The 24,631-nt window shown below is 40.7% G+C and overlaps 1 protein-coding gene across 2 annotated transcripts in view; it reads right to left on the reverse strand.

The window, feature by feature from the left end:
• Window positions 1–617: 617 nt before the first annotated feature.
• LOC149305650 (transcription initiation factor TFIID subunit 2-like) overlaps window positions 618–24,631 on the reverse strand; it is a 43,728-nt gene continuing 19,714 nt past the window's right edge. The window contains exons 21-27 of one of the 2 annotated variants that reach the window (XM_089477251.1): window positions 20,607–20,676; window positions 15,163–15,272; window positions 10,951–11,180; window positions 6,897–7,040; window positions 5,621–5,635; window positions 4,654–4,744; window positions 618–883 (exon numbers count right to left, since the gene is read on the reverse strand). In XM_089477251.1, the coding sequence (XP_089333377.1) occupies window positions 618–883; window positions 4,654–4,744; window positions 5,621–5,635; window positions 6,897–7,040; window positions 10,951–11,180; window positions 15,163–15,272; window positions 20,607–20,676 (926 nt within the window). Of the gene's footprint in view, window positions 884–4,653; window positions 4,761–5,620; window positions 5,636–6,896; window positions 7,041–10,950; window positions 11,181–15,162; window positions 15,273–20,606; window positions 20,677–24,631 lie in introns of both variants that reach the window. The other variant, XM_089477250.1, reaches the window with a different exon arrangement.

The raw sequence follows: 24,631 nt of genomic DNA on the forward strand, positions 1-24,631 counted from the left end.
TCTGGCAACATTATTTAGGACTGACATTTTCTCTAGCCTTATTGGCCTGATTTTTGTTTTAAATCTGTGTTTTTGACACATGTACATTGTGTGTTTTTTTCAGCATAAAGCAAACTACTGCTTCGACACGAGGTGACAATAGTTGTATAGAATTCAGCAAATTTTTTGAAGAATTATAGATTTGATTGATCGACATGGGTAATGTTCTTTAGGTTGGGATGTTTAGTAAAACACTGCTGCATTATTACCATATATTAATTAGTGTAAATAAAAAAACACACACAAAAGAACCGCAGAGAACTAGTCCTACGCCTTGTGAATTCTTCACTGGAAGGATAATTAAACCACTCCATTTCACTTTACCAAAAATAACGTGGTTACAAACATTGGCTCTTATTCAGGACCACAGGTATGGATGTTTTTAGTAATATTCAGACTTAAGGCAGGTGTTTCAGCCCAAACAAAAATATCTGCAGCCACCTGCACCCACTACAAGATTTGATTGCTCAAGGTTAACGGTGGTTAGAGCTGAGAATCTGTGTCTTTACGTGATTGGTTAACAGCATGCCAGAGAAACATTAACCAGAGACTTTTGTAACCTGTAAGAACAGGCCAGCTCAGTCTGACAGCGACGGGGAACGGAGTGAGCGCCCACTAGCTGGGCTGTTTGAGAATGCAACAGGTTCGCGCTCCTTATCTTTGCTTTCATGCTTGTGTTTGTGCTTATGCTTGTGCTTATGCTTCTTCTTCTTCTTCTTGTGGTCATGGTGGTGATGATGGTGATGGTCACTGTGCTTCGATGATCCTGATTCTTTAATAAAAGAGGACAGAGGTGTCGGGGGCATGGGATGAATGTGCATGTCCAAAGAGGACTGTTCTTTCCCTAATAAAAGAAAAGTTCAGAGTTAGTAAAATTTGATAGGGTCGCATTAAATGAACCTAGATATTTACAGTAATTTCTAACAATTATCTACCTGGAGCTTTCGGACCACGTGGAGTTATGTTTCATATATTTGTTGCCATTTTCTTACATGGTCCATATAGGAGACCTGAATTTGATTTCTAATTCCAAACTCTGTACTGTAAAATAAAACTAAGTGCAGGCAGGGCCAGGCTAACTTGCCCAGGGCCGGTGGCACCTCACTCTGGCTCTGGTCATTAAGACTTTTATTTTACATTTTTAACCCCTTGATGACAATTGCCGGTCCGGGCACGTCACGGAAATTCAAGTCGATAACGACAAATGACGTGCCAGGACCGGCACGTCTTTAAACGGGTGCAGAAAGCGATCTATTTTCGCTTTCTGCACCGAAACGGCGTTGCTGTAATGCCTCGACCTCGAGGCATTCAGCAACGCCATTATCGGCACAAAGGGGCCATCTCTGGCCCCTCCCCGGGGCGTCAACATCCGCCATACTTTGTATGGCGGCGGACGCTCGTTTTAAAAGCGTTTAAAACTTAAATGGTGTCGCTGGAATGCCTCGATCAGGAGGCATCCAGCGACACCAAACACTTACCTGGGGATGGACTGTGACCGCTACCAGTGATCTTCGCCATCAGCAAGATGGCGGCGGCCCAGGAAAAAAAACAATAGACTAAAAAGTTTGCTAGAGGGTCTCCAGACCCTCTAGAGAACTCTGGCTCCACTAGCAGGTTGAATATAGGTACTGCATTCAACCATGCAAGTCAATGGAGCTCAGCTTTCTAATCACAGTGTGATTAGAAAAAATAAATTAAAAATAAAATAAAATTAATAATAATTAGAAAAAAAAATAGTAAAAAACCAGTAAAATGTAAAAATAATTTCCCACTGATGTCACTATCAGGGGAACCTTCAAGTTGAAAAAAAGTTAAAAATTTTTTTAAAAAAAAGGCAAAAAAAAAATATATATATATAAAAAATATATTTTTGTGAGCAAGTCCTAAAATGAGCATATTAGCTTAAAACAATTCTCGCATGGAAAGAGTTAAAATACTGGCATATTAAATGCCCATGGGGTGTCTACTTTTAAAAAATTTATGATTTGATGGGGTAAATTGAATTGGCCGGGTTCAACAAGGTCCCAATTAACACCGGGGGGAAGGATGGCCACACATCTAATTTCCAATTAGAAAAATGCACACGTACCAAATGTGGCCTTTTAGTTCCCCCCAAAAATGACAAACCCATGCATGTGGGGTATCACTGTACTCAGGAGATGTTGCTGAACACATATTGGGGTGTCGTGTGACAGCGGCATATACCAGGAGCTGTAAATTCATACATAAAGTAGGTGTGTGTGGGAAAAATACACACACAAAAATACTACTGCAAACTTTGAAAAAATGCTGGTGGTAAAATGTGTGCATGCAAAGAGTTAAAATACCAGCATTTAAAATACCCTGTGGTGTCTAGTTTTCAAAAATATATGGTTTTGTTGGGCACACTGAAATGGCCCGGCTCAAAGATGTACCAAATAGGGGATGGGCAGTGGATCCCCAAATGCCAAAGTTCAACATTGAAAAATGTGCATGCCACAAATGTGGCCCTTTTGCCCCCAAACAGCCAGGCAAAATCATTCATGTGAGGTATCGCTGTACTCAGGAGATGTTGCTAAACACATATTGGGGTGTTTTGTGATAGTGACATATACCAGAACCTGTTTATTCATACCTGAAGTAAAATGTGTGTGAAAAAACAAATGCAAAAAAATTACTACCATAAAGTTTGACAAAGGCTGATGGTAGAATAAGTGCTTGGAAAGGGTTAACATACTAGCATTTGGAATACCCTGGGCTGTCTAGTTTTCAAAAATATATGACTTGATGGTGTAAATTGCATTGGCCGGGTTCAAAGATACCCGAAATGGCACATGGGGGGAAGAATTACCAGATTTGGAAAAAATGGCTTTGAAATAGCAAAACGCTACCTGTACTTATTGCTCCATTATGTGCAGAAAAAAGCAAAAAAACATAAAAACATTGGGTATTTCTAAACTCAGGACAAATAGTAGAATCTATTTAGCAGGTTTTTTTTATTACCTTTTATAGATAAGTAAAAGATGTTTCAACTAAAAGTTAGAAACATTTTTTTCTAAATTTTTCACCATATTTTATACTTTTTTAATAGTAAATAATATGATACAATCAAAACAATGTCATCTAAAGAAAGCCCTTCTTGTCCTGAAAAAAACAATATCTAATGTGTGTGGGTTCAGTAAACGGGAAAGAAGAAAATTACAACCAAACACGAGCAGCGCAGAAATGTTAAAACGGCCATTGTCACGAAGGGTACAAAAAGTAAAATCAGCCTTTGTCACGAAGAGGTTAAACAGCAAATTATTTTACCGAAACACATGTGTTTACAAGTGCATTTTTTTGTTCATAACAGAAAAAAAAAAACTATTAATCCCTGAAAGGATCCGTTTACATTTAGTATTTAAAGTGTTACAGGATCACAAGGGAAATTTGGCAGGAATGAAGTGACACACACCAGGACAGGGCTGTATCAGCGTCAAGGAACTTAAGACTTGTAGGTTCATGCAACTAATTAATTGATCGTTGTTCTGACAAGGGCTTTATTGCAAACATATGATTGCTTTCAGCCACGGTCTGGAGTCAATAATTCACTTGTTGGGGGGGCTCTGTTTAAACAACAAGGAAACAGCTGACAAACACAGCAATTATATTCTTTATGGCTTAACAAAAAAATATGGTAGAAAACTTCTAGCTAGTGATTGAAAACTAAGTTAATAATCTATTAATGCCCTTAAAGCTACTGTCCCAAAACATTAACTGATATTTCACGCAGGTTAAGCAAATACGTCTCTATTACATCCATGATTATAGTCTGTCTATTCAAGTTTAATATAAAGACAACAAAAGACTTTTCCAATTTCTATGGCAACAACCAATCCGTGCCTGCTCCTGGGGTCTGTTATGTACGGCATAGTTAAAATCACTGTGATTTCTTGAGTTTACTCACACATCAAATGGTGCATCGCCATCATTCCTTATAAAGAACCGTAACCAAAGTAATGGCAGGAACGGGCTGATGTGTTTATTAACCTCAGGAGCAACTTATAGCGCAACTGATGTCAAAATACGGCTAGAAAACGCATTCGAAAAGGATAAATGGGCAGCCCACTGAGAGCGAGCAGCACATTAACACAGAGAACAGATGTCCCCTTAAAAATTAAGGCTCTCTTTGGCGGAGAACTCTGCGGAAGATCCTCCATATAACTAAAAGAAGGCAGAGTGAGCAGGGTCATGAGTGTTTCCATTTGTGTACACACTTTAACTGCGTACAGAAACCAGAACGTAATTATAAACAGGGGATGCGACCTTAAACATCCAGATGGCTTCGATTTGTGCAAAGACTCATGAGTATTAAAGGAAAAAGTGCTTGCTTTGCAAAATCCTGAGGTTATGGAAATCCCATTTATTACTTTTTTTTTTTACATTATATTTTTGTTCCCTTCTAAATAATAAGACTATAAACATATTAACCATGTATCTATATATGTGTTGTAGCCCCCCTGATGGATAGTAGTCTGGATAGTCCTTGTAATTGTACTGTAGCCACGTGCAGACGGACTCTTTTGCTGCGCATGAGAATTCAAGGGCCAAAGTACATAATCCATAGTAAACACATGATATCAAACCCAACTGTACCTGGTGTCGATGGTCTTTCCAGCATATTCAAATGATGATATATGAAAGCCTGGCTGTCGTGCACTGTATCCATGTCAATTTCTTCTTCTTCCTTAAAGTTCAAAAACAGAAAAAAAAATGTTTCTGACACTGAAATACGGTGCCCAATATCAAATGTTGGGTTTGTAAATGTCCTTAACGGTATATGTGCTGATATTTTACGTCTGAGAACGGCTTACTCAGTCTAATGAAGTGTTCTCGGCCCTACTTTGTGCTGGAGTTTATAAATATTTTAGTGCTATGCTGCTGTTTATAACCTCCATTTGTATTAATATGCATATGGATTTGGGATAGTGCGCAGGTAACTATTTTTTTGGTGCTTATTCTATGTATTTTGGACTGATATTATAGCTGTTGCTGCTGCCCAAGAGTGATGGGAGTTTGAGCGCAGGGCTTTCTTTTATGTGTTTTATATTTCAATTTTGTATTTCACAGCCTGGTAACTATTGCTGCCGCCCATCCCATGTGGTCCCTATTAAGGGTTAATAAATGTGTAGGGGTTCAGAGAATACCCCTTCCTGCCTCAGAGATTTTTACCTGTAGCTCAGGGGCGTCCAACATGCGGCCCGCGGGACCTCGAGGTGCGGTCCGCGTGAGATCTGCAGCATGGATCACAAGAGCCCTGCTGCTTACGTGTAGGAGGGGCTATTCTCTGCTCCAGTCCTGCCTCCTCTGTGGGGAGAACGAGGGAGGCTGCGCCCCCTGCTGAAGTCTGTGATCGGCATTGAGAGCTGTAGTGCAGGTAAGGGGGTGGGGGAGTGTGTTTGAATGAGTATGCCTGATTGAGGGACTGAATCTGTGAATGAATGAATTTATGTGTGTGTGATAGCATGGATGTGTAAGTGCTGGAACGTAGGCATGATGGGACTGTGATTGCTGTTAACAATCCCACTCCTATCATGCCAAGTCAGCCAGTATATGCTGAAACCTGGCTAGCTGCCCCCTTGTGTATTGATGCTGCCAGCAGTATGGGGTCTGCACTTACAGCCACCCTGTACCAGCATGTACTGGCTGACTTGGGATGATAGGAGTGTGATTGCTAACAGCAATCTGCTAACAGCAATCACAGTCCCATCATGCCTAGGTTCCAGCATTTACTGGTTGCCTGAGTATAAAAAGAGTGTGTTTGCTGTTAGCAATCACACTCCTATCATGCCAAGTCATATTGTTGATTTTTTTTTGTCCAATTGTGGTGTGTTACTTTTAATAAAAGCGTGGTTACACACTAAAATTGGACAAAAAATACCGGTACAATGCCCAGCCAACCAGTACATGCTGGAATCTGGGTATGCCTGAGATTGCTGTTAACAATCATAATATATAATTTTTTGTACAATTTTGGTGTGTAACTTACTTTTATTAAAAGTGTGTGGGGGGTCATTTTCAGTTTCGGCTAAGTGAACCCTGAATTTTTGGTTTTGGTCCAGAATTTTCATTTTAGCGCATCCCTAAAATAAATAGAACTATTTTATTTTTACTTATCCAGAATCCTGCATTTGTAGTCACAAAACTTTCTAGGCCCAGAAATCAGTGAGAGGAAAAGTAAAGGTTTTGTGTCATTTAATTTATTTTAATCTGCATATCTTATTAAAGGCCATATTTTCTCACAGTGAAAAATGAGTGCGGCCCGCGCACGTATACAATTCTGATGAAGTGGCCCACTGCAGAAAAAACTTCGACGCCCCTGCTGTAGCTCATAGTAGCAGGGTGAATTATTCAGTGTAGGACTCGCCTAAGCGGTTTGCCGTGACGTGGCAGGCGAGCTTCCACTTTAATTGGCCATTGGAGTGAAACTAAAAACCTCCATTTGTCTAAATAAGCATAGGGATTTGGGATAGTGCGCAGGTAACTATTTTTTGTGTGTTTACTATTGCCATTGCTGCCGCCCAAGAGTGATGGGAGTTTGAGCGCAGGGCTTTCTTCTATGTTCTTCTTATAACGTTTGTATCATCGTCGTGGCCCCGGTGGTATCTCAATGGTAACCACACACTGGTACATGCGATGCCACCGACACTGGCCTTCATACATCCAGAAGGTTTTTACTCTAAGGCTACTGCACACTTGATTATTGGCAATAAACCCATACAGCAACACCACCCTTTCATTGCATAAGATCAGGACAGGAGTTCAGAGCTAAAAACAAACGACTTATCCAGGATAAGTTCCCCTCTCCTCATATGGGAGCTGAAGCCCAATTTTCTTACTCTGATTTTGAGTTTCACTTTATTGCTGTCCTCATTCTTCTCCAGTACCTGCCCGGGTTCCAGCTGCAAGTCGAGTATGGCGTCCAGCTTCCTTTTCATACCTTGTGGGATGGGCATGTTTTCCTTGACTACGGAGTCTTCATCCTGAATTAAATGCGGATTAGTAACTGCATGGAAATGAGTTCCAAGAGCAGAGGCGTATCTACCGGAAATAGCGCCTATGGCAAGCACTGAAATTGCGCCCCTGTCCAAATATCTAAAACCCATTTATTAGCCCCTGCTGCCCATATATACCGTATTTGCTTGATTGTAAGACGACCCTGATTATAAAACGACCCCCCAAAATCTGAATATTAATTTAGGAAAAAAAAAGAAAAAGTCTGATTATAAGACGACCCTATAGGAAAAAAGTTTTACTAGTAAATAATAATTCATGTCTATTTTTTTTTGTTTTTAATTTCCTTTTATTTACCAACCTGCCCCCAGTTATGCTCATCTGCCGCCAGTTATGCACATCTGCCCCCAGGCATGCCTTATACCCTCCTATATGCCACTCTGGCATATAGGGGGTTAAAAGGCATATCATGGGACAGAGTGGCATATAGGGGGACACTTACATACCCAGACACTAATATACCCACCCAGACACTTACACATATCTACCTACCCAGACACTAATATACTCAGGCACTTCACTCACCGCGATGCCTCAGCAGGCGCTTGCTGCAGCTCCCACGGGATTTCGGCATGACGATGTGTGACCCCCGCTAGGCCCCGCCTCCTCCAGAAAATTGAAGAGGTCTACCGGATCTGCTTTGGGACGGCACAGTGCCGCCGGGTCCCGGTCCTGCAGCAATCTCCCCAACCGGCTCTGCTTCCCCGCAGTGGGCGGGCTATCCCGGGAGCAGGAAGGTACGCGCGTATGCAACCTCAGCTGCTGCCGGCACTTTCGCCGGCGCTCGGTGATAGACGCCGGCAGTAGCTGAGGTTACCATACAGGAGGATCCAGGTCCCCTGCAGCGATGCGGGGGATCTGGATCTTAGTCTAATAGTCAGACCTCATTTGAGGTCTGATTAGAAGACGACCCCGATTACAAGACGAGGGGTATTTTTCAGAGCATTTGCTGAAAAAAACCTCGTCTTATAATCGAGCAAATACGGTATATAAGTATTAGTCCCTGCTACCGATACATATATACATATATATATATATATATATATATACACACACCGATAGCAGGTATAGATCAACACACAAACCCAGATCAATTGAAATTCACTTGTGATCTCAGCACTGAAGGTATATATCAAATAAACAGAATCAGACATACAAATCCTATATTTGCAGGTATACAATAATATATGAAATGTAGCATCGCAGGTATAGATCAAATAAATCCATGGAAACAGCATTGCAGGTATTAATCAACTGAATAAGACATACAAACCCTGTATTTGCAGGTATACATAAATAATGTATGGAAACATAGCATAGCAGATATGGATCTACAGCAGGGGTGGGCAATTAATTTTCCCATGGGGCCACATGAGAAATTGGAATGGTTTTAGAGGGCCAGACCAACATACGAAGGCTCCATGCACATTGCCGTAATGGGGCCGTATTCCAGCCGCCCGATTTGCGGCCAGAATACGGCCGCCATTGAAAATGAATGGCGCTGTAATACGGCGCGGTGAGCAACCGGTGTTTCACCCCGTTTTACGGCGCGGCCCCCGTGTCTGCCAATGGAGAGGGGAGCGGTAAGGAGCACTCCCATCTCCTCTCCGCAGCAGCACGCCGTAGTTTCGCCTGGGTTACGGCCCGGGCGAAACTACAGCAGTGTGCATGAGCCCTTAACTTCATTCTACCAATACCTGTATACTGCATACATATACTATCCCTTCTTAAAAAAATGGTAAATGACGAGCGTGGAACGATTGTCCTGGCACTCCCCAAGGTCCGCAACGAGCATCCTGGCACTCAGAAGTTACAGTGGCATCACTTACTCAGCATCGGGAAGCAGTGAAACTACAAACTCCGAAGCCTTGTCCATTTTGTTAACTTATGTGCTGTTTAATAAAGTTATTCAAGCCTACGTCATTGGTAGAGGTGCTTGAATAAGTAAGGCCTGAATAACTATTAGCACAGCACAGAAGTGAACAAAATGAACAAGGCTTCGGAGTGCATAGTTTCGCTGCTTCCCGTTGCTGACACCGGACTCATTGGTGAGTCACCAGGACACTCTTTGCGGGCCGGTCCGAGCTATTCAGCGGGCCGGATGTGGCCCGCGGGCCGTGCTTTGCCCAGGTCTGATCTACAGATTAACACAAAAACCCAGCTTTGCAGGTATAGATCAATTGGAATTCACATAAAAACACGGCATTAAAAGTTATATTTAAAACCCCCTAAATTACAGACATAGATCACAGGTTGCACACCCCAAAGCCAGCCCTGGCATCCACACTGCCGCATAGAACCTGACCAGCACCCAAATTACACACACATAAGATTTGCCATCTTTGTCCCCAAATAGCCCAGCACAAGTCAACTTTGTCCCCAAACAGTCCGGCCTGTGCCATCTTTGTCCCATATACACCCTGCCTGTGCCATCTTGGTCCCCAAGGCTCAAACCTCCTGCTAGTGCCATCTTTGCCCTTCCACAATTATACATCTATGATACACACAAACACTTTTACTGTCACTCACTAATTCACACTTTACAGACAACTCATCCACACATTAACCTATGCTCTCCCTCATTCAGACAATTCATCCACACAATAACTCATGCTCTCCCTCATTCAGACAATTCATCCACACATTAACTCATGCTCTCCCTCATTCAGACAATACATTCACATATTAACTCATGCTCTCCCTCATTCACTCAATGCATGCACACATTAATCCATTCTTTACTTATATCACTCCCTTATCACTCTCTAACCCCTCTCGCTCCCTTATCACTCCCTAACCCCTCTCCCTCCCTTATCACTCCCTAACCCCTCTCCCCTTTGATGTTCTCACCTTGAGGTCCAGCGACGGGAGCACGAGGCTTCGCCCTTCTTGCACTGCTGCGGTGCCCGCTGCTTCACTGCTGAGCGCCTTAATATGACATCATATTTCGGCGCTCAGCACTGAAGCAGCGGGCACCAGCGAGCGGCTTTTAAACGGTGTCTTTTTTTTTTTTTTTGATGCGGGGGAGAGCATAAAAAAAAAAAAAAAAAAAACGGCGTTTGAAAGCCGCTCACTGGCGCCCCCTTCAAATGGCGCCTATGGCAGGAGCCATAGCTGCCATACCCTAGATACGCCTCTGTCCAAGAGTCACAAAACAACAGGAACATACCTAGCGCCCGTATGCGCTTATCCTAAGCACGGCCATGTTAGTAGAAAATCACTAGAAATGGTGGCAACGGCTTTCAGTAACCTGAATATTTCTCTGATCCCATCGCATTACAATCTCCCTGCAAGACACTACTAAAGATTCTATTTTATATACATAACTCCAAATGTGACATTAAAACCAGCGGCATTTAGATCTTTACACATTTCCAGGCCCTTGTTGACCTTCATGTTTTTAACCCTCTCTTTTATTCTGTAAACAGGGCTTTTTGGTCTTGCGTGTTCTATATTTGATATACTTTATAAATATTTTAGTCAATATAAGCCTCAAAAAGGTATTCAAATTGACAATCTAACATATGAAGGATCTTTATTCAACCTTGCTTTAAAGCAGCGTTAAAAAGCCTTATTAAAAGGTGTCTCCTCCTGTAAGCAAATACCGTTCTGCTTTCTTTCTAGAGAAATTAGACGTTTACCAAGAAAAAAAACACCGCGATACAAGGCGACAGTGTTTTCTGCCTAGCAAGTCACAAGAGTCAACCCTGAAAAGCCTATTTACATCACAGCAGCTGGCCTGGATTAAATGCATATAATTTACATGATTACCTAGATAGTTCTGCCAACATTGTGGATTAATTCAGTGCTAAGAACGGAACATGACCTTAGCTGTGCATTAAAGCATAAAGACATTATAAGAGACTTTGTTAATCTTACGTGGCTTTGGAATCCTGTAACTTGCCCGTGCATGTTGGCATTTGGCAAAGGATCCAGGCTACTCGTTACGGGCTCTGGGATAATAGTGGGGTTCAGGACAGCTTTCTTCTCCTTCAGATTAAGGACTAATCCAAGCTCTGGCAGGGGCAGACACGAAGGTCTGCTGGGGCCGAATAGTATGTGGTACAGGTCCACTGCCCCACATCGCAATCTCCAGTCATGCGAGGTACCTGAAACGTGAGCAAAACGAATACTTAAATATATTTTCACAAACGGTATATTAGAGGAAAACAATTCTCAAATCAGAAATGAAGCCATTTTTCGGAAAGCCAAATCAGTGAAGTTGTTTCGGTTTCATTTTGCTTCTCCTCCGACTGCCTCTACTGAACGCATGGTGTAGGTTGAAGTACACTTCCTGCGCATGCTCTGTAGCGCACCCACTTAACTCAAACTGAGCTGAGCTCCCGTTAACCCCTTCAATCCCAGGGGTTTTTGGTACCTCAAAGCCCGGCGCAATTTTGCCATTTTTGTTGCAAGAAGGGCAGGACGTACCGGTACCTCCATAGGGGATTGAAGAGGTTAAAGAGTAGCAGTTAATCATATGTACGGCAGTTAACTGTGATTGGCTGTCACTGCTGCCCTTGATTGCAAAGAGGGCACTACTTCCTACCTTACTTAAGCATAAAAAAAATATACCTGTGCAACTTTGGCCCTCATGGGCATCCTGCGTTATCCAATCTATATCACAGATATCAGTCATTTGGAAAGGCATGTGTTTTTCCTTGACCCTTCAGCATCATTTAAAAATGTCGGCCTTCTTATAGAAACAAACTGGATTAAAAGTAACTGAAGTAACCAAGTAGTCGCTGTGCCCATTTTTCGACAATTTAAAATAATGAACTTATCTAACAGCATCTTAAACAAGTTGGAAGGAGAAGGCGTAGTGATAGATCCATCGCATTTATACAGAGAATAGGGCAACGTCTAGTTAAACATGGCAACAAATAAAAAGGTTCCCTGGAGAGATCTGCTCAAAAGGCTATTTAGTTCGGACAATAAATGGTTTAATAGTTTCTACCGGTGCATGAAGTGTGTCATGAAATGAACATAATCCAGACACTGTGTACTTTTATACCGGAACCACAAAGCATAAACAACATGGGTTCTGTATTTTGGAGGGGACTTAAGAGCTCCGGGATACGACACAATCCTACGGGTCCTTGTTTTAACATCTGGCAGCTTTCTGTGCTTGGCAGGCAGCCCCCATTCACCCCGTGCCCCCCAGAGTGCAATGAAAACCAACGAAAGAAAAAAATTATAATAATTAAGACGCTCAGAGCAGGACAGCAACAATAAAATCCTTGTTCATGTGTCTACAATCGAGTGGGGTTATTTTTTTTTTGGAACAACTTCTGCAAATGATGTTTCTTTTTCACCAATAACCACTGCAGCTTTAGCACTTAGTCTACTAATCCAGAGTACTGAATACTGATTCCGTTCTGGAGTAATGTCAGTTTTGGATAACCTTAGGAGAACCTTTAGGAGAACAAACCCAAAAGGCTAACCAACACTGTTAGTTATTATGGCAAAATAGCTGTCTCAATAACAGCAAGTATTAATATAATTGTGAGTATAGCGTGAGACGGCTACAGGTGAGAAGGCACTCCAGGTCCAATAATTGTGCTTCTCAGGTAATACTCCTATACCCATATACCTTACCCCTGCCCAGCGAGAGAGCTGGCGTGAGTTGTGGTTTCAACTCTCTCACTACACTATTCATTATTAAGGTCCAACACCACCAGGTTTTTCCCCCAAAAAGGGCTCAGCTGGCCCTGTATAATGGATACTTTAGTAGTGTGAGCACACTTTGGAAGAATCTCACTGATTTAACATATGCAGGTCCAGATAATTTCTTCCTGTAGCAGAAGCTTAATGGTGATGGGCCTTCATAACAAAAAGGGACTGAAACACAACTCTACTATCAACTCTTTCATTAGTTGCCCCCAACATGACATCTCCATTTTGCTTAATAACATTTTATGGAAACCTTTGGACTTGCAGTGAGGCATGTGACCTTCCGTCCCATCTTATTCCCCCATGCAGTCAAACCACGTGGGTGATATAAAAACGATGGGTTACTGACCCAAGTGCCAAGAAATGGAAACACACTGCATCAGTCTCTTCTTAAAGTAAAACACTTGCACACGGGTTGTAACTCCTTGCAACTGTAATTTTATTAACATGTTATTTCCCATGGCGTGACACCATATAGAACTGTATGCTTGCAAGGACATAGTCCTCTTCAGTATCAGAATGTGTTAGTGTGTGTTTATGGTAATTGTTATTGGTAATTTTCTATTCTACCATATTAAATGAAATCTGCTGGCACACTAAGATAAAAACCAAAAACAAAACATTATTTAAGATAAATATATAAAACAACGCTACGCTAATCTAAACTTTTTAAACAGCCTCGTCCGTGTAAGGCTGTAAGTTACAAGATGTGAGCTAAATATCAACATTAGAAATACGCTGTGTGATTTTTATCTGCACCTCTTGGGGAAATGAAGACATTTGCTTGTCCCTTTGAAATCAGAACACTTCCACCTCCAGTTATATGCTTAAACAAAATAATAATAAAAGAAGCACTTTTTATTTTTTTTTAAAGAGAAAGGTTCAAATATCTACTTCACACCTCTTGACAGGAACTTGAGCAGGAAAACCAATTTCCCCAAAGGAGGCCTTGATGGATAATTAACCTTGCAGTCTGTGTGTGGCATCCCATGGGGTTTATAATTGGTGGTTAAATACATATGCTGATCACTACAGTTCTTTTCTCAGTGAATTTCTACAATATTAAGTTTGTAAATTGCAGACTGGTTGTACCTACATGCTCGGTTAACCCATTCGTGACAAGACTATTTTTTGTACCCTTTCATGACAAAGGCTGTTTTAACATTTCTAAGGCGTTTGTATTTATCTGTAATTTTGTTCTCGCTCGTTTACTGTACCCACACAAATTATATACATTTTTTTCAGGACAAGAAGGGTTTGATTACTTGAGATACCATTATTTTGATAAGCATGGATGCTATAGTATATAAATCTAATTTACTATAAACAAAATATGGCCTTTTCTGACTAATTTTAAAAATATTTTACTCATCTACAAACGCTAATCAAAAACCTACTAAATAGATTTTAATATTTGTCCTGAGTTTAGAAGTACCCAAAGTTTTTATTGTTATTTTTGTAAGTTATAGTACCAGTAGTGTATTATTTCAAAATCTGGTCATACTGTGCCCATGTCCTATTTGGGACATTTTTGAAGCTGGCCGATTCAATTTACCCTATTAAACCATATATTTTTGAAAACTAGACAGCTCAGGATATTTCAACATTTTCCATCCACCAATTCTACCACCAGCCTTGTGGTAGTAATTTTTTGGGTTTATTTCTTACTCACATTGTACTTCGGGTATGAATTTACATCTCCTGGTATGTGTAACAGACACCCAAATATGTGCAACATCTCCTGAGTACAGCGATACCGCCCATGCATAGGTTTGTGGAGTCGTTTGCGGGCTAAAAGGTCCCATTTGGGACATGCACAATTTTCTACTTAACATCTGGTAATCCTGCCCCCATGTCCAATTTCGGACATCTTTGCAGCCAACTCATTTACCCAATTAAGCCATATTTTCTTGAAAAGTAGACACCCCAGGGTATTGCAAACGCTGGTATTTTAAATCTTACCATGCACTAATTCTACCACCAGCCTTTGTGAAAGTATGTGGTTGTAATTTTTTGTGTATTTCTTCACACATTACACTTCAGGAATGGATTTATAGCTTCTGGTATATGTCACATCCCAATATGTTGAGCACAGTGATACACCCCATGCATAGGTGTGCCAGGCTGTTTGGGGGCTAAAGGGCCACATTTGGGAGGTGGGCATTTTTTCAATATGGAATTTTGACATCTGGTCATCCTATTCTATTAGTCCTGTTTGAAAAATCTTTGAACCCGGCTAATTCAACTTTATGCAATTAATGTTTGGTCTAAATGGAACAGTTCCTTTACATTAAGGTTAAGTGGCTTCCTTACCCAATACCTTCGAAAAGCTATTTCAAACTCAAGAAATAATCACAGAAATGAAAATAATTACAAATGTTAGAAAGAGGGTTCGTAGACAGAGCTTAAAACGGTTACCTGAATTCATGAGTTTCCAGAGCTGATCAACCAGAGCTTCATTACACAATGGAGAGTCCACGTTCTTTGTAAATGGGGGGTTCTTTGACAACATGTACAGAATCTTGTGCCTAGAAGCAATCATAGTCAGTTTATTATTCAATAAGATGAATGATTGTCCTCTTATGGCTGTCAAGTACGTTTAAGTACCAAAATGTTACAAAATACTTTCAAGTAACATAATTTGAAACAGATTTCAACAGAAACAGACCAATTTCAAGAGGCTGACTGGTGAACGTTACAGCACGTTATAGCATCCATGCTGTGGTGTTACATAGATGGTAAATATACCCTAGTCAATTTGTGGCTTTAACTCGCTCATGTCACTATTCATTATGGAGGGCTGAGGTAATGGGAAAGGTTTGTGTCTGCCAATGTTTTGCTGCAGGGGTCATCTGTATCAAGAATAAAATCAACTAATGCTCTACAGAAATACTAAACTAATATTTTCTGCTAATGGAACACTAGATGCTGTTTATAAATCACACCAGGGAAAACAGGAGCCAACGGACACCGATGTAAAACTTTATGCAAGATTTCTTGCTTTGGTACTGAAAAAATCCAGTTAGAGTACATTGCTGGATATTCTACTGCAGGGGTTGACAAATTTGGTTTGTATCTATTTAAAACAAGTTGAAAAGGGGGTCAGAATTTGGCAAGTTGGACAAGAACTCCATTAAAGGAGGAACAGCCCAGACCCAAACTTGAAGACCAACTCAGCTGGACATTAGTAAAAACCTACTAAATGATTAGAATTTTTCTTTAGTAAAACCAGCCGCGTTAGCGCTCTTATCCGATGGACAACTTGGTGTTTGGTGAATGGGCTGGTATTATTTTAATACATTATGCAAATATTCTGTTTGGGGAGGAACTTGGCTAGTCACAATAGCTAAAAATGAGAAAATCTGTAGAACTGATGCAACGAATACATGAGAAACACACATACAATTTAAGAAACTGGTAAATAAGAATGGCTTTTTTTTTGCTTTTTACTTTTGGGTATTTTAAAACCTTTAGTAACGGATTGCAAAATCATTCCAAATAACAGATAGTTTGTACTAAGTGTCTCAAATCAAGATACGAGTAAACAGACAAGACATTCACGCACTGCTACAAATAGCTCTTCCACGTAAAAACATGGGGGAAAGGCTCTTATATAAATAAAATGTTCTATAAACCCAAATCCTACCATTTACTATGTGGAATGAAATTCTTATTGAACAATTGGGTCTGCGTTTGGCAGCAAGCGATGGAATTGCATTTAGAAGAAAAATCTTGGGGCCTAATCTATGCAGGGCCCTTTGGCACTGCTGGCTTTTCGTAGATTCAGATCGATGGTTCATTTTAATGCCAACAGTAAAGCAAAGTGCTGCGATACCCATTACGCTCAGCCTCCCTATAAGGCCATCCTTGACCAAATTCCCTGTACCATAGGTACCCAGACACCAATCCATCACACCGTCTACTGTTAATCGGAGAACATCTTACTTTGGACCCATGTGAGTTGATGTATGATATCATACATTCAATGTAATTTTTTTTGAACATTGTGTCTCTATTTGTGATGTCAGACAGCAGTACTCTTACCGATCAACTGTGTGTGTTGATTTCTAGTGTTCTTATGCCGCCAGCCTCATGGCGCACCCCAACGCCAATATGGTTAATGGGTAGAAATAGTCAGAGTTTCTTATCTTGGTCACGTGCATATTATTAGTCTTATTCTACTTTTTATTACGTTACATAATTTAACACCGATCAGTTTTTTCCACGAATAACTTGCGCGCGATAGAGCTGCCTCGGAATGACTCCCTTCGCCAATTCCCGTGTCAGCAAAAATGGGATTTATACGTTTTGCCTTCTATGCTGGTTATATATTTTGGGGAAATTTCCTCTTCAATAAAGGATCTGTTATTATCTAATTACATCATATATTATGTCATTTAGCAGCCATAAGCACACTACAAAGGGTTCAATATTAAAAAGCCCTCAGCGTCCTGGAACAGCTCTGACGATGCTGGCACTTTGTCTATGAGCTGCTGTAATGGGGGTAGCTGAACGCCTGTTTTCAATTCTATTTGGCGTTCGCCTGCTTTTACTGATTTAAAAAAAAAACAAAAAAAACACGAACACAAGTAAGGTCAATTCAGTAACCAAAATAATAGCCGCCTCGGTGAGCTTTACAAAAGGACCCCTTACAGTTTTACGAGCTTTTTAAAAACCAGAGTTCCTTTTCTAGAGTAAAGAAAAACAGACACAATATTCGGGCTTTACCGGGGTCTGTGTCGGTCACCACAGAACAGGGGGAGGAAAAAAGCTGTTATAAATGTGTAAAAGATGACTAAACACGTAAATGATCCAACGGAACACACGCGTTGTATGAGAGCTGCTTTCCACGCATACAATAAATGGCGTTTGCCAGATGTCTGATGTATTGTTAGTCAAACTCTTGGCAACATTCATTACAGTTCTAACCGGGACTGGAATTCAGTTTCCAGTAGGTGAAGTAATGACCCGTACGCATAGCGCCCATCATTCTATTATTGGGCTTTCATGATGTAGAACACTGCGATAGCTTGATAACAAGCAAACATTCTGAGCTCGGAGGAAAGAGGGACATCAGGGGAGGAAAGCGGGACAAGGAGATTTGGATTCTAAAGGGGACTGCCCCTTTTCAATAGGGACACTTGGGTGGCATGTGTATATATATATATTATATATATATATATATATACACACACACACACACACACACACACACACACACACCCAAGATATACACATATATAGACAGACTTTTTACCACACACATAGACCAATGCTGGCATAGATATATTGTTTGGTTGCTGTAATGACTCTTTATTTTAAACTTCAATAATATAAATTATTTTGCCTCCCTGAATAAAATGTGTTTTTTTCTGTGGTTGATTATCTTTTCTCTCTCAATTCTTGAGGTATAGACCATGCAAGGTTTTATAGAACTGTCTCTTGTCTATAGCCTTGTGTCAGGGTTTGAGCTCGGCGCAACCACAAGGCCACGAAAGGTCATGTTTCATGAAAAAGCTACGGTCAGGAGACGTATTAAGCCCCTTAACACGCGTGTTTTATTTCTGCGTTCGATAAAAAAGCATGCAAAATAGCGTTCCCATGGAAACTTATGGGGGCACCAAATGCACATGTCACGGGGTTCCTAATTAACCCCCTGCTTATTCAATGCCTCGCGCATGAGGAGGTGATACAGCCAAAGGCATCACCTGCAATAGACAGGAGCGGGGAAAGGTGATTTTAGCAAACAATCGCACTATGTCACGCAGTAAATGCCTGTATTTTTGGCAAGGGGCTAATTCCAATTTAACTAAATTTAAGAGACTGAGGAGGAATCATTTACACGCTGCACTTTACTGCTTGTGCAAAAGGCCAACCGTATTCCCGGACAAGACGAACAATATGTTTCTTATTAAATATAATCCCTGAATATTTAAGCAACGCTTTATAACTCACACAGACATTCTACAATATGACGCTAAAAGGAACAAAATCACTTTTGCCCCATCGTACGTGTTTCTGAAATCTCGGAGAGAAAGACACATGTTGGATGACGTCAAGCAAGCAGAAGATAACGTGTGTGGGTCCTCTGGAGAAAATCGCAACAATAAATTGAGACCTTAACAGTTGAGCTACAGATCAAATATTGGCCAGCGTCCGGCTCGCTGACATCACCGGCATCTGGATGATATAATTAAATACATTTGGAGAAGCAGGGGGAGAAGCCCCCCCCCCGCATGCTGAACAGGCTTATTCAGGATTAAATCTTTTTATAATATACTTTATTTTTCCAGCAGCTACACGCGCTGCACAGAAGATTAAACGCATAGCCTGCCTCTTGGAACTGTTATACTTTAACTCCATCTAGTGTGAGAGAACCGATTTACAGCCTGTGGTTTCGGGTCAACCTTTAATGAGGCCGCAGCAACCGGTGAGACCCGAGCTGAGGTCAAAGTAAACATCTTATCCCAGCAACCAAAGTATGAAAGCATGATGATCGCACAGATTTAACTACACATTATAAAGGGCTGACCCTACTCATTATTTTTGTCCTATGCAGAGAACATTGAGGTCAGCAACATGAAATCTCACTTCAGCTCCCCAACAATTCCTGCCTAAAGCAGACTTGTTCTCTTCTGCAGGTGTTGAGCTCTAAATATGTTGGTTGCTGGACCTTCGGTAGATTATTACTAGATATACCGTATTTGCTCGATTATAAGACGACCCTGATTATAAGACGACCCCCCAAAATCAAAATATTAATTTAGGAAAAAACAAAGCCTGAATATAAGACTACCCTATAGGAAAAAAGTTTTACTAGTAAATATTAATTCATGTAAACTATTTAATATTTAATAAAAGCTATGATTGAGAAAAATATATATTTTTTTATTTCCTTTTATTTGCCAACCTGCCCCCCCAGTTATGCACATCTGCCCCCAGAAATGTCTTATACCCCCCTATTTGCCACTCTGCCCCATGTGCCTTTTAACCCTCTATATGCCACTCTACCTCCAGAAATGTCTTATACCCTCCTATATGCCACTGTGCCCCATGATATGCCTTTTAACCCCCTATATGCCCCTCTGCCCCATGATATGCCTTATACCCCTATATGCCACTCTGGAGATTACACATCCATGCTATCACACACACACTCATTCACAAACATTTAAATACTCATTCATTCCATTAATCACACATACTTGCTCAAACCCCCTCCCCCAACCCCCTTACCTGAACTGCAGATCTCCCATCTCAGACTTCTGCAGGGGACCAGCTGTGCGAGCAACTTCTCCGGCCCCGCCCCCAGAGGAAGGAGGGGGAGGTAGTTATGTGAGGACTGTGCTAGCTTCCTGTTCTCCTGCTTCTAGTAGCAGAGACGCTGTTCGCGACCAAAGCCCGGTAAGCAGCATGGCCCCAGCAGACATTTTTTTGGGGTCTGATTAGAAGACGACCTCGATTATAAGACGAGGGGTATTTTTCAGAGCATTTGCTCTGGAAAAAACCTTGTCTTATAATCGAGCAAATACGGTACTATAACCGTGGCATAAATAAGACTCGTTTAGCTCATTCGTACTGATAGCAAACCATAAGAAGTATTGTAATGCCAAACACTGTGCCCTTTAATAACAGACACTTGTCTTATATTTAATGAGACAGTCATGCCTGTTTTTTTGTCTTCTAGACTAGTGAAGCAAACATCTCACGCTTCATTGAAGGCGTTCAATTAGAGGTCCTGCTTGTTGTGCTTCCGCAGCGACCAATTCTTTACCTCTAGCAGCCTCGCCGGTCTGCTTATGAAAGTACAAATATTGGTAGCATTTAGCCCAAACGTTTATAAGCAGAGCGTCACCGCTTACCGTATATAAGGCAAAGGATCGTTCTGGGCCATGTTGAGTAACCACTGCAAATCTTCAGAGCTCCTGTCAACTACAAAAACAATATTTTAATAAAAAGTTTTTTGTTTTTTTTAATAGCAATCATTTTAAGTCAGATTTGAATGAAAGCATCTAATACATGTAAATTTATACGAACATTAAACATATCCGCTTAACCCCTTCGTGACAAAGGCTGATTTTACTTTTTGTACCCTTCGTGACAATGGCCGTTTTAACATTTCTGCGCTGCTCGTGTTTAGCTGTAATTTTCTTCTTTCCCGTTTACTGAACCCACACACATTATATATTGTTTTTTTCAGGACAAGAAGGGCTTTCTTTAGATGACATTGTTTTGATTGTATCATATTATTTACTATTAAAAAAAGTATAAAATATGGTGAAAAATTTAGAAAAAAAATTCTAACTTTTAGTTGAAAAATCTTTTACTCTTTTACTCATCTATAAAAGGTAATGAAAAAACCTGCTAAATAGATTCTACTATTTGTCCTGAGTTTAGAAATACCCAATGTTTTTATGTTTTTTTGCTTTTTTCTGCACGTTATGGAGCAATAAGTACACGTAGCGTTTTGCTATTTCAAAGCCATTTTTTCCAAATCTGGTAATTCTTCCCTCCATGTGCCATTTCGGGTATCTTTGAAGCCGGCCAATGCAATTTACCCCATCAAATCATATATTTTTGAAAACTAGACAGCCCAGGGTATTCCAAATGCTGGTATTTTAACCCTTTCCAAGCACTTATTCTACCATCAGCCTTTGTCAAACTTTATGGTAGTAATTTTTTTGCATTTGTTTTTTCACACACATTTTACTTCAGGTATGAATAAACAGGTTCTGGTATATGTCACTATCACAAAACACCCCAATATGTGTTCAGCAACATCTCCTGAGTACAGCGATACCTCACATGAATGATTTTGCCTGGCTGTTTGGGGGCAAAAGGGCCACATTTGTGGCATGCACATTTTTCAATGTTGAACTTTGGCATTTGGGGATCCACTGCCCATGCCCTATTTGGTACATCTTTGAGCCGGGCCATTTCAGTGTGCCCAATAAAGCTATATATTTTTGAAAACTAGACACCCCAGGGTATTTCAAATGCTAGTATTTTAACTCTTTTCATGCACCATATCTACCACCAGTCTTTGTCAAACTTTGTGGTAGTCATTTTTTTGCATTTGTTTTGTCACACACATTTTACTTCAGGTATGAATTAAAAAGTTCTCGTATATGTCACTATCACAAAACACCCCAATATGTGTTCAGCAACATCTCCTGAGTACAGCGATACCTCACATGAATGATTTTGCCTGGCTGTTTGGGGGCAAAAGGGCCACATTTGGGACATGTGCATTTTTCAATGTTGAACTTTGGCATTTGGGGATCCACTGCCCATGCCCTATTTGGTACATCTTTGAGCCGGGCCATTTCAGTGTGCCCAACAAAACCATATATTTTTGAAAACTAGACACCCCAGGGTATTTTAAATGCTGGTATTTTAACTCTTTGCATGCACACATTTTACCACCAGCATTTTTTCAAAGTTTGCAGTAGTATTCTTTTGTGTGTATTTTTCCCACACACACCTACTTTATGTATGAATTTACAGCTCCTGGTATATGCCGCTGTCACATGACACCCCAGTATGTGTTCAGCAACATCTCCTGAGTACAGTGATACCCCACATGCATGGGTTTGTCATTTTTGGGGGGAACTAAAAGGCCACATTTGGTACGTGTGCATTTTTCTAATTGGAAATTAGATGTGTGGCCATCCTTCCCCCCGGTGTTAATTGGGACATTGTTGAACCCGGCCAATTCAATTTACCCCATCAAATCATACATTTTTTAAAAAGTAGACACCCCATGGGCATTTAATATGCCAGTATTTTAACTCTTTCCATGCGAGAATTGTTTTAAGCTAATATGCTAATTTTAGGACTTGCTCACAAAAATATATTTTTTATATATATATATATATATTTTTTTTTTTTGCCTTTTTTTTTATTTTTTTTAAAAAATTTTTCAACTTGAAGGTTCCCCTGATAGTGACATCAGTGGGAAATAATTTTTACATTTTACTGTTTTTTTACTATTTTTTTTCTAATTATTATTAATTTTATTTTATTTTTAATTTATTTTTTCTAATCACACTGTGATTAGAAAGCTGAGCTCCATTGACTTGCATGGTTGAATGCAGTACCTATATTCAACCTGCAAGTGGAAGTATTTTTTTTCCCGGGCCACCGCCATCTTGCTGATGGCGAAGATCACCGGCAGCTGCGGCTGTGACCGCTCTCCGGAGCGGTCACAGTCCATCCCCAGGTAAGTGTTTGGTGTCGCTGGATGCCTCCTGATCGAGGCATTCCAGCGACACCATTTAAGTTTAGGAGGCGATCGTTGATCCCTTCCTAAACGCTTTTAAAACAGGCGTCCGCCGCCATACAAAGTATGGCGGATGTTGACGCCCCGGGGAGGGGCCAGAGATGGCCCCTTTCTGCCGATAATGGCGTTGCTGAATGCCTCGAGGTCGAGGCATTACAGCAACGCCGTTTCGGTGCAGAAAGCAACGGTGCGAATGTTCCCTTAATTACTGGAGTCACAAAATGTAAACTCCTCCACCTGTCAGCATTTACAAAAAGAGTACTTAAATACACTTCCTTCAAATTAACTAATTAAAGAAAGCATTCAGCCGTGATTGGCTGCCACAACACCCATTAGTTCTATAACAGGAGCTCTACAGCGCATGCCCAGGAAGCGTACTTTAAAAACACCTCCTGCTTTCGGTAGAGGGAGCCGGGGAAGGCAATCCAATATTCATTATTTTTCTCTTTAATGGAGAACTAGACTGCTACAGATGACCTAACCTCACATTCATAAACCATCTAAAACCGCTACAATAAAAGCCCTTGTCCATCATTTCATTCCAACCCAAAAATCAATGTAGCACCCGAGTATTTTCCCGCAACTCCCATTCTGCTAAAACAATTCCATTTTTTCCATTTATTTTTTTTTATTTACGAAAGGAAACCCAAACACGTCTTTTCCAATCTTATGCTGATCAAGGCTAATCCTTGTGTGTTTGGTTTTCTGTAGAAACTGATGACTTTGGGAGACTGAAGGAAGTACAACATAAATGTTTAAATTTAGTTGATTCTTTCACTCTCACTTTATTGGAAAGTCTCCCTACATTCCCTGTCGACCACTTCCGTGTCCCTGTCTCCATCCTCCGCAGCTTCTGATCTTGCATCTTCTTATTCTTCTGTCTTCTATTTCCCCCTTCTTTCTCTGAAGCTCAGCTAAGTTCGCAAGGAGGCCATGTTCCTGTCCGGTTGTCCACGGATAAGCGGACAAAGAACAAAGACTTCTTGGAAGAACGGAAGACTACAGAAGAACAAGAAGATGCAAGATCAGAAGTGATGCTGTGTGTCGTGGAGACAGGGACACAGACGTTTTCAGCAGAGACGGTACAGAGATATTCCAAGAGAGCATGAGAGAGTGAATGAGGACGAACAAATTTATTTCTGAATGAAAAAACCTGGAACAAATATGCAGAAAACGGAACTCGTTGTACGAAAACGAAAATAAATTTACCAAAAACTAAACTAAAAAGATTGTCCACACACACACACACATTTATAGATGGCTAATGTTCCTAGGAATTTGTATTTGAATGTGTAAAAATAAAAGCAAGAACAGTGACCAAATTCGCTCACCATCACCACTGAAAACTGAAAGTGACCAAATGGAAAAACCAACTATAAATCTATTATTCAGAAAATCTAGTGAGTGAACAGTGCAGACAATGAAAGAATGTAGGAGTAAAATATTTTCTTGGCTGATGAGAATATGCCGTACACCGATCAGCTTACAGCTCTGTGAGGCTGTTGGTCCAGATGACTTTTCAGCTTCTGGCCAAGGGGTAGTTTAGGTCTGGAGAGTCACACATGGCCATCAGTTATTGAACAGGATCAGCAGAAAAAATAAATC

This window comes from Sceloporus occidentalis, unplaced genomic scaffold, assembly GCF_023333645.1.
Source record: "Sceloporus occidentalis isolate IW3139 unplaced genomic scaffold, rSceOcc1.0.p SCAF_11, whole genome shotgun sequence".
NCBI classification, from domain to species: domain Eukaryota; kingdom Metazoa; phylum Chordata; class Lepidosauria; order Squamata; family Phrynosomatidae; genus Sceloporus; species Sceloporus occidentalis.